Genomic DNA, 12,042 nt, shown 5'->3' on the forward strand with positions numbered 1-12,042 from the left:
GGAGAATGTCACACAGTAATAACAAACACTGGCATCACACATATGTATAACAATTAAAATACTTAGCAGTAAAGACTTGGGCAAGTGGTTACAGAATGTAAAAATTACATGTGAGCTTTGCCCCTTCTTACACTTCTCACTCTTAGCTAGTTTTATGTAAGGTGTTATTTTTCTAAAGTTTCACATGCTTAGGCTTCCAGGGTTATTTTGAACACTTAATTTTTTATAGAGTTTAACTGGTCACGTGACATGGGCCAGTGAGAGAGTTGGTGAGGTCTAAGAGAGTGAATACCCATTCAAATATAAACAAAATTTGGAATACAAACTATCTTCTTATTTAAAACATGATATAAGGTTAATAAAACAAAATACTGAATATAAACATGTAAAAGTATATTTTTATTTCTTAGTCATAAAATATATCCGTGCTATATTAATTACAAAGTAAACAACATATAGTAAAAATATAAAACATAAATAATGAAACATGGAAACATGATTTCTTCTATAACAGCGATATCATAATATCAAAGTATCTAACAAAAATAATTCCAGAGGAAATAAAATAATCGCTGTCAAGAATTGACGTGTACAAATATGGAATGTGACTGCAACCATTACAAATTATATGTGGTAATAATAACTCCCTTTAAAAAAGAACGGAGAAAGTATGTTTTAAGTACAGATAATGTACTGAAAGTGTAATGTAAGCATACACAATCTGGAAGTATTATAGATAAATTGAAAAAATAAGAAGTAACAGTGTCATTAGCTATTTGTAGAGATAATTATTTTTGGATATTTGGGGACAAATTAAGTGACATTTTCTCAACATCAGGGATTTCTGGTTCATAAAGGTTTAAAAACTTTTCCATAACATAATTAACAGGTAACAGTCAACTTCATTATGCCTTTAATAAAAATGAAATAATATAGCAATATAAATGTTTAACCTTCTTTTGAGAAATCATGAATGTAAAATTGGAATAAGTTTGGGTAAATAACTAAATTTAAAGCTAATTTTAGGTTAACTATTTGAAAGTGTAATTTAATATCACGAAATAATTACAGACTGACTGAGCTGGCAGGGACTGCATCATTATTTTACATTACAATAAAAACAATGTTGCCCATGTGTATTTTTTCTTAATTTAAAAACAAACATCTTTCTGCTTTTATATCCAGTCACTTAGATCAGACATAAAAAATAAATAAAATAAAACAAAAATTTCAAAGTTACTTTGTTATTATTCAAACAATTTAACATTAACACATTGTATTTCTAATAGCTAAATAACCTAATTTTGATTTCCAAAAGTAAATCATGTTTATTAGTAATACTGACATATATAAAATTACACTGTAATTACTAAAGCAATACAAACAAGACAAATCCAAATTAACCATAGCATTGATAAAATTTAATTTTAACTGCTCAAATTAATGAACCAGAATAATACCTATTTATTGTGAACAGATTGTACAGCTTAATTGAATATTGAAAACTTGGTTATACCCATTGTATTGTAAGTTTAACGTAATGTGTTAACAAAATAGTTATTTGGTGTTCAACTTTAATTGAACTTATCAATTCTGATTCACAATCTTTAATATCATGTGAAACATTGTGGAAAACACATACAAGTATTTGATTTGTGCAATAACTGAAGTTAAATTGATGAGGAGACACAACATTTTAAAAACGAAATAAACACAATGATTTTCAAATCAACACAGTGAAAATGTGATAAAATATTTAATATAAAATGAGACCCATATGAATTAAAACCAAACCAAACTAAAGTACAATAAAAAAAAAAAAAACTTGAGCAGGTGTAATTATAAAAAACTCAGCAACGTTCTTTTGTTACTTATCACATTATACCACTTGTTTTCTTTTTGCAATATTTTAATGTTGTACATACGCTCAAGTTATATTCATTATTTACTATGTTATAATTAGTACTAACAATATATAAATCAATACTAATGAAGAAAATACTTGTGTTTAATCCTATGTGAAAAAATAATCAGTATTGTATGCTTCGACCTCGAACGCTAATTTACAATATGCTGAATAGAACATACAGGAATGGAAGAACTAGAGCGGCCTGACCTGCTGAAACTCCAAATACACACTTGATGATGAACCAGAACAACGCAAAAAGAGCAACTTGTAACATCAAGTTAGCCACCATCAACCTGCAATAGAGAAATAAGTCAGGTAGGATCAATTGTACACAAAACATAATACAATAAATGCTAAATTAAATTTTCAACTTTTCATTTCTGTCTGGTGCTTTAGGCATTTTGGCAGGTTTACAGTCTCTCAAATATAGGTAATATATTTCCTGTATTACAAGTGCAGGACTATTTCTTGTATAAAATTAAACTGCTTAAAACTGACAATCAGTACTTATTGGGATGGGGTCAATTTCAAATTCTTGGTTTGGACTTCATCCTACAATGTGTGTCGGTTACTAATTCGGTGAAAATAGTATTTAAAAAGCTATTAATTTTTATAAAGTGTATCCTACATACAGTGATTCAAAATGGGTTACTGACCTTACTTAGTTTAAGTTTAATAGTCTTATACTTGATAAACTTGTAGATGTAGCAGTTAGGACCAACCTGCATGTAATTAGCATTCCTTTTAGATATGACAAACTTCAAAACAACTTTGGGATTCATACCACTAATGGACAGATTCAGAAGGTTCTTGGGTCTAAAATACATAGATTTGTGGATGTAACTAGTTTTTCTAGATTCAATTATATACAGTCTCCATTTTAACAAATGGGGTAAGTTAAACCTAGTTAGGTTAATAAAAAGAAGTGTGATGGGCAAAGGAGACAACTGTCAAATGAATGACAAAAATGAGGCCAGTTTTTTATCACAATGAATAATGTATGTAAAAATGATACCAATGTTGTGTTAAATCCCAATAATCCTCAAAACATGTAAATAAATTTAAAAAAATACGCCCCATACAATCATATCAGCACTTTTAAACACAAACTTTTCTTGGCTTATGCATTTAAATATACAAGGAGGAATATCTTATAAAATAAGAGACCTCGAAATCTTTCTTGAAAAAACTGATATTGGTGTCATTTGTTTAAATGAATATTTGTTACAGCCTGATCAAATTACTATTCTCAATAGTATACCTAGTTTTAAGATAGCAACATATTATTGTAGAAAACATGGCCAAGGTGGCGGGGTACTTATATTTTGTTGAGGGATAATTTAAATTTTGTTGAAAGGAATGATTTGAGTATTTACTTTCAGGATTCAATTTTTGAAGGATCAAGTATAAAACTAACTGATTCAAATTCAATCATTATTACAATTTTAGAGTTCCTAATGCTGTTAAGGATATTTTCCATGATTACAAAAAAAACTTGAATCTTTGTTTGTTTTATTATAAAAAGAAAGTAGAAGTAAGACTATTTACATAACAATGGATGTAAATATAGATTTACTTGAAAGTAGTAGAGTGCCTAACCTCAGGGACACGTTTTTAAATTTCACTAGGTTACATGGATATATTAAATGTTTTCTAGAGCCCACAAGAATAAATTCCTTTTCTAAAACAGGTATTGTTAACATCCTCAGCAACTAATTATAAACCGACTACAAAAAACTTAATTATGACCTATGGATATGATATCATCAGGGTCTCTTTCTTCCAATAATGGAGAATAACAAATTTTGTAAAAATGAGAAAGTGAATTAAGCCCCTACTATTAACAGATTTTTTCAAAACAAAATAATTTTTAAATGCTCTTAGTGAGGTCCATTAGAATGTTCATGAGTACATGTACCCTCAAGATGGTTTTAATAGTTTTTTTAATAATTTAGGTTTATCTTTGAACATTCTTTTCCTTTAAAAACACATTCTTAAAAGATTAACAACAAAACCAGAAAAACATGGATAACTTTAGGTATTAAAATTTCTAGCGCAAGAAAGAGACAACTCAACAAAATTTCAAAACACACTTCTGATCCATTATTTCTACAATACTTTAAGAATTGTAAAATAATATTTAAATCTGCATGTAAAAAGCTAAGAAACTAGTTATTTGTAAGTTTATTGAATCCTCAGAAAATAAAAGTAAGGCAGCATGGTCAATTTTTAAATCTGAACTAGGTAGCCATAAGCTAACAGAAACATTCTCTGAACTTAATTGTAATAATGACATAATATATATCTGACAGACAGAAAATTTCTGAATATTTTAATAATAATAAGTTCGTCAACATTTCTAGAGAGATTAATCTGAACCCAGATGTAAACCAATCAGTTAAGTATGTGTCTAATTTAGAAACTCAATACCCTGTTCAATTTAATATTAAACCTCTTTCAGTCCGCACAGTATATAATACAATTAAAAAACTGAAAACAAAAAGTCATCAGGTTGGGATGAAATTCCTGTGGATTTCATTGCTTCGCCCCTTTATGTCATAATAAATTTGAGACGGGTTATGTCCCTTACCAACTTAAATATACAGAAATAAAACCAATTTTCAAGAAAGGAAGTAAGCACAACCCAGAAAACTACAGGCCAGTATCAATTTTGCCTTCTTTTTCCAAAGCGTTTGAAAAAATAATGACAGATCAAATAATATCTCATTTTAAACACAGTAATTTGTTTGCAGATGAGCAATATGTTTTGTTCAGTCCGCACAGTATATAATACAATTAAAAAACTGAAAACAAAAAGTCATCAGGTTGGGATGAAATTCCTGTGGATTTCATTGCTTCGCCCCTTTGTGTCATAATAAATTTGAGACGGGTTATGTCCCTTACCAACTTAAATATACCGAAATAAAACCAATTTTCAAGAAAGGAAGTAAGCACAACCCAGAAAACTACAGGCCAGTATCAATTTTGCCTTCTTTTTCCAAAGCGTTTGAAAAAATAATGACAGATCAAATAATATCTCATTTTAAACACAGTAATTTGTTTGCAGATGAGCAATATGTTTTTAGAGCTGGACAAAACACAGTTCAGGCTATTGCAGATGTTGTGTATAGAGTGGCGGAGGGCTTGGATACATCACGGAGCACAGCTGCTGTGTTCTGTGACTTGTGCAGAGCCTTTGACTGTGTGGTACATGAAATTCTCTTGGATAAAATTCTCTATTATAATTTTTCTTTCTCTAGTTGGCATTGGATACACTCTTACCTTTCATCTCGATTCTGCCGTACAGTTGTAAAAAAAGTTATTTCAGTTAGAATGGAAATTATTTAATTGTGGGGTTCCACAAGGATCAATTCTTGGTCCTGTACTATTTTTAATATATGTGAATTATCTCACAGCAAATACAAATTCTAGTTTAATATTATATGCAGATGACACATCTGTAATTCTCAAATCTACTTCTAGTACTGGCCTTCATATGTTGAGTCAAGACTCTTTTTGAATTATCAAGATGGTTTACAGCAAATGCTTTAAAATTATACAAAAACTCAATTAGTTGGTTTCCAAACTGTTCAAAGCCAGAACCATCTTGAATTTAACAGTCAGAGAATCAACACATTGAAGTTTTGAAATCAGCAAGTTTTTTAGGAATCCACATAGACTCAAATCTAAAATGTAAATAGTTGGTGGACGTGATATTGATGGTCTGTAAGTGATAAGGGAATAAACATTTGCGTAATTATATATTTTCAAAAGTCTGTAACTTGAAATAGAATTATTTTTCTATGATGTTTTTGGAACAATAACCTTTACACTCTTGAACATTGTAAGACGAACACCAAACTACCGAGGAATTTCTCGCACACTTTGTCCATTTTTATATTATAAATTAGCCCTTTCATGCGAGACATCTATTTTGAATGTATGGTATAGTAAATTACCTGTGATGTTTTATTTGCCAGATTGATATGGACATAAGTTGTGGTGATGTCCTTCTGACAAGACCACGTTGTCATGATTATAAGTTGTCTCAATAAATGGCTAATCTCATGCGATTGTGTTTTAGGCGAGTTCTAATACTTCAAGTACTAGTCTTCCAATCTTACTTTTTGTGACTAAAGCTGCAACGTTGAACCAAGATGCTGACACCATGCGTGTTAGTCAACATCAAAGTGAAAGGGAAGTCAATTTTAAAACTTCATTAAATAATTAAGTTTGGAGGCAAATTCCAAAGAACATTGGAACCACTAGGCACCAGATATAATTTTACTCATAGTTCATTATTACTCTATTTTGGCAGCAACATGGCAAGTCATATTTTTATTGTAACATCTAAAAGTGGTGTTTGTAAGTTTTATTTACCACAATTAAACTTATAAATAAACTTTGCAATATCGAGTATTTATTAGAACATATCAGAGAACTCCTCCCCCATGTGTTTTGTCCATTCAGTACAAATTATAGCTTGTCTGCTTTAACAAATCAAGTATAGCAGACTCACTTTTGTGACATGACTATAAGAAACATCCACCAGTCAAAGAATTAAAAAGTTATACAATTTTGCAAAATGAATTACTTAGATATTAAAATATCTCAACCAATTCAAGATTGTAAATTACAGGATGCTTATCAGATACATACAAATTGTCTTTGTTGCGTGCACGGTCAAGTGTGCTATCCTTCTCCTTGTGCAAGTATCGGCGAACACCTTTAGCCATATCTTCAAAGAAGGGCTCCCACTGCAGTGATGCCACATCTAGGCCATAAACTTCCTTATCTGCGGGTGCCAGAGAGTGGTGTAGTCTTAGTGACTTGCTGTTGTCGAACATCCACTCTTGGAAGATGAATGGCTCAAGTCTGTCAAGAGACTGGTTCACTGCGGTGTGAAGTCTGACCAGCCTGTAGCATACAGTAATACCAGTGATTGTAAAGTCAACACTCACTTACTTTGGTGCTAGCTTATCCATTATAGAAAATAAGACACAACAATGCTCTTGGTAATCTGACCATTTGTGCTCTACTTCCTATTTGTCAATATTGAGTATGTTGGATTTTACACAGAAAAGAAAAGCACCTTATTAATTTTTTTGTTTATTAACTCTCCTATAATGGATTTAATATTATGTTTCTTACTTTGGACGCACTCCTGATACTCTTGAGATGGTGTCAAAGATGTAGGCTGGGATCATGTGGAAAATAAATGCAGAGACTCGGAAATGAGTGATGGAAGGCAGCAGCTTTAGGTGTGGATACCAAACAGCCTGCATTAGAGGGTATTTGTGGAGCAAGTCTGACAGCAAGTGTTCCACATTAGCCCAACGGAACGGTTTGTGGGTGCTTGATGTGCACTGGAAGATGGGAGTTTCAGTTAGCTGATTCCTGAAAAAACATATATAATTATAATACATTATAAGTTTCAATAAAACATACCTAACATAATCAGTTTAGTTTGAATATATTAGTATTAAGTCCAAGCAACAATAACATTTTATTTTTCAAAATATATGATAAACTTAAATTTTTAGTATATTTGTGACTTTCTATCATTCATCCTTGATAACAAAAATAATGTTCTATTTATTTCAGAAAACAGGTCAACTCTAAATAGTGTTATGGCCAAATATTTCAACTATAGTGTAGGTCATTAATACAAAACAATTATAATATACAATAATATTTAAGTCTTTATATTCTGTAATATGACATCTACTAAATCAAATCTTTCTCTATATTTAAACATCATTTACGTCATTCAAAAAATCAAGAAACATTTATGTAGCAGCCTAGTCATTACACTTAATACGAGCTGAAACATCAAGAACTTTTTGATACGTTTAGTAAATCGTTCTTACGGAACATGGAGTTCCTATGAAGTGAACTATTACTGGAATATTCCGATAGAACTAGTTTCTGTTCTTTGGGCACATCTCTATTGGAAAAACACTTACATCTTCAGTTATATCCAACATATCTCAATGCTTTTAGTATTATTATTTATAGTTTTTTAAAATTATTTTGGAAAATGATAACACTTTATATTACACCATAAAAAGTATTATTAAATATCAAGTGGTTTTAGAACTACTGGTCTTCCCTGCATAAAATAATGGCAGTCCAGAAATTACTCTGCTAACATTTTCAGCATATTCTTTATGCTGTCCAAATATTGCATGGTTGGTCTTGGTTGTTTAAAATAGATGATTCAAAAGGATTTAAGGATTATTATTGACAATGGCATTGTTAGGCATAACGATAAAAAAAGACAAGGTTTTGAGTACAAATAAAATCTAACACAGACAAAGGTTTGCTGTAACATCTTTGATACAAACTCTAGTGAAAATATAACAATGTGAAATATCTTGGAAGCACATTGTTACATAAAAATATGCTACCAATATGTTCCTACAAATTGTCTTAATAAATACTCAATACACTGCTTCAATAATAACAAACTCTGTTGCTGCTATAGGCAATGTTTTGAGATCCGTTAAATACCAAAATAAATGCCAAAAATCCGTTTTCAAATTATTAAAAAAACTGCAACTAAAATCAAGCTAATAAACAAATATAAAAACCAAGACAAAATGTATTTCAGTTTCAAATTCTCAGGTAGCTCTACAGTTATTTTCCTTTACTAAAAATAGATTAATTAATGATGTTACATACTTTTGACTAACTGTGTATACAGCAGCTACGATCATAGTGTTAACAACCACATCTACAGGGATGTAGTCATACACCAGATGTTTCCCAACTGGCAGTCTTCTTACTACTCCCATAGCAGCACCCATAATAAATCCTTGAGGTCCATTCTTGCTGTTGGTCCAACCAGGAACAGGTTCTTTCCAAGCACCAACAACTGTTACAGCATAAAAGTTATCTATAATCTCTACTTTAAATCAATTGGCTTTTACCCCCATTCAAAAATTTTGTAATATAGAAATCAAGACACCTAATAGAAGTTCCCAGCTACATTTTATACTCGTATTATAAAAGTAATAGTATAGCTAGCAGTAGGCAATTACCATAAATGTTCCTGAATGTTGATCACGCTGACTATTCAAAATAGTCTCCCCAATCTGTTTTCAGACACATGTTATTAACATGACCTACCCACAATATAGATCAGGGATAGCCGCAACAACCCATGCCCTGATTATTATTATTATAATCAGATTAACTTACTTCTCATTAATGCCAAGAATCCGACTTCTACTTTGTCACTTAAGGCTCAGATTGAGGCCCAGCAAAACATTAATTCCTCCCAAGCTGAAGAAGTAAAAGATAAACAAGTTCTTTTAAAAAGGCCTGAAGAATCATTTTACAAGTTACAAAGCAGGAATTATAGTTATCAGAAGAGTAAAAACCAAACTAGAAATAGTCCTCAGAAAAAAGACTGCCAAAACATGAATGGAAAATTCCCACATTTGATAACGATAAACTCAAATGAGATTCTAAACCAATTCTAATTATGGGTGACTCCATCATAAGCACGTTTCAATAAAAATGGAAGTACAATATGCTATAGAGGGATAACAGCAAATAAGCTTAGTGGAAATATCAGAAGGATGGAAGACATTTCTCAAAGAACATGTTGGTATAAATGATCTGAGTGGGAATGTATGTCAGGATGAGGTGATGGGAGCCATGAGTAATGTAATTAAACTCATAAAAAAGAAATTGGTGCTAGTTCAAGTCATTATCAATAGCGTTACAACTCAAAGAGACATATGGTCTAAAACCATGCACGGCACAAACCAAAATATTCAGTGGCTATGCAAGAACCTTCGTGTTGTGTATCTTAACTTGGAAAGATACATTATGGATGCTTGTCTCTCAAGGAATGGTCTTCATTTACATCAAAGAGGCTCATCCATGTTAAATAAAATATTTATTCAAGTTGTGTCTCTGTGTGACAATATTCACTCCAAACACACAGGACTTACCTCCCAGGGAAGCTCAGACAGTTGTGATCATACTGCCAACAGCAAAACTAATAATTCTGAAAACTTCAATGAGGAGACAAGTGTACTGCCACCAAACCATCTCTCTCTTCAGGAGTACCCACCTCTGCTAACACCTGACACCAGCACTAGCTACCGTTTACAGTGGGATAATCCTAGTGATGAAACATCCAGTGGCTCTCTACCTGGTCAGTACTACAAACAAGGTCGGGTTTGCTTAACTTCCACATTAGCTGAGTGCAAAGTACAGTGTCAGAAAGTTGTAAATGATACAGTGCTCTTAGCGCCCCAATTTGTTCCTCAAGTGCCTATTCAGTGAGATTGCAATAAAAATAAGTCTAATTTAAGTTGTTTTCATAGACAACCAACATGTCAAGCTAATACCAGTATAGAAAGATGTTTTAGAAATCAACTAAATAGTAATAGTTTGTCTAGTTTAAGTTTGAATATGGAGGTTTTTACTCTTAAAGTACTATATGATAGTGTTTCTGTTATGGCAAGAGCTAATGATCACTACTCAAATTTTAAAATAATAAATAAAAAACCAAATAAGAAAATTATTCCAGGCAATAAAAGTAAAAAAAAAACTTGATTATGCACCAAAATATACAACACCTCTCATCTTGTTTAGACCAGTTTCAAATTAATTTAGAAGAAATTAGGCCTGATATTTGGACATTTTTTTAGCATAAAATGAGGGATGCTGATATAATGTACCGGAATATTGAGAATTACACAATAAGGTCATATTTTTCTCATTCAACTACATCAGGTGGCGGAGTAATGATTTTAGATCAAAAATATATTAAAAGCAAAGTTGTCTTGATTCCTATCATTCGGGAGCTATTGTTGGAGAAAGAATTTGAATGCTATGTAACAGAGTTTTAAGTGGCAGATTATTCTTTTGTCTTAGCCTGAGTATATCGAGCCCTTGCTTACCGTTATGTACATACATTTTTAAACAAGCTGGAGATTCTTATTGATGCACTCTCTAATATGTTTGATAATGATATTATAATAGGTGATTTTAATATTAATGTGCTAAAGCAAGATAATATATATAGTCATCTTAAAAATGTACAGTAAGAATTATAAAATATATTTCCCAACAAGAGTAACCTCTACATCCAAATCAGCTATTGATAATATATTATAACGAATATAAGCAATAAGAATTGACTTACTGGGGCATAGAAAAAAGTATCTCAGACCATGACGCATCCAAATCAGCTATTGATAATATATTATAACGAATATAAGCAATAAAAATTGACTTACTGGGGCATAGAAAAAAATATCTCAGACCATGACGCAGAATATCTTCAAATATTAAATACAAATAGTAAACATAAAAATAACAAAAATAATCCGGTAGAAAGTTTTCTAGCAATAATTGTAATGTTTTCTTTTGATGTCTTAAGGCGGAAGAATGGTTGTATGTTTACAAAGCTACAGTAGAAACAAAATATGATGTGTTTCATAGTATATTTATTCATTGTTTTAACATGTTTCCCTAAGAAATCAGTTACAGACAACTCATACAAACTTCTGGATTGGATCACAAGTGATCTTAAAAGAAAAAAAGAAGAACTAATGGAACTAGAAACACATTTTTTATCCTCAAAAAACATAAAATTAAAACCAATAGTTAACAAAAAGAATTTAACAAAACAATAGAAAAACAAAAAAAAATCAATGACAAGATTATAAGCTCTTCAAATAGGGTAAAAAGTATTTGGAATGTAACTAGATCAAAAGTAGAGAAACCATAAAAGACCATGACTAATATAACTTTAGAACATAATAAAGCAGAAATTAATGATCCATTAAAAGTTCAACTGTTCAATAGCTTTTTTGTAAACATGGTCGACGATATAATAACTCTAAATATTCATAAAATATCAACAAACTTTCTGCCTCAACTGTACATTCAAAGCAATATTAGTACATTGTCATTCAGTCCCGTGTCTGAAAAAGAAGTAGAGAGGATTATCCCCTCACTTGAAAATCGATGACATACCAGTAACAGTGAAAAGATTTCAAGAATCTTTATAATTAAACCATTAACTAACTCACTTAATTATTTCCTCTTTAATATTGAACAATTTTCCAGGAAAATAGAAATATCCAAAGTAATTCCTATTTTTAAGA

At 31.0% G+C, this 12,042-nt stretch overlaps 1 protein-coding gene across 2 annotated transcripts in view; it reads right to left on the reverse strand.

Annotated features, from left to right (window-relative positions):
• Window positions 1-372: 372 nt before the first annotated feature.
• LOC124369144 (putative fatty acyl-CoA reductase CG8306) overlaps window positions 373-12,042 on the reverse strand; it is a 41,429-nt gene continuing 29,759 nt past the window's right edge. For both annotated transcript variants that reach the window (XM_046826921.1, XM_046826923.1), the window contains exons 6-9: window positions 8,594-8,786; window positions 7,061-7,306; window positions 6,569-6,826; window positions 373-2,202 (exon numbers count right to left, since the gene is read on the reverse strand). In XM_046826921.1, the coding sequence (XP_046682877.1) occupies window positions 2,064-2,202; window positions 6,569-6,826; window positions 7,061-7,306; window positions 8,594-8,786 (836 nt within the window). In that variant the 3' untranslated portion in view covers window positions 373-2,063. The remainder of the gene's footprint in view (window positions 2,203-6,568; window positions 6,827-7,060; window positions 7,307-8,593; window positions 8,787-12,042) is intronic.

Source organism: Homalodisca vitripennis, chromosome X (assembly GCF_021130785.1).
Source record: "Homalodisca vitripennis isolate AUS2020 chromosome X, UT_GWSS_2.1, whole genome shotgun sequence".
In the NCBI taxonomy this organism is placed as follows: Eukaryota; Metazoa; Arthropoda; class Insecta; order Hemiptera; family Cicadellidae; genus Homalodisca; species Homalodisca vitripennis.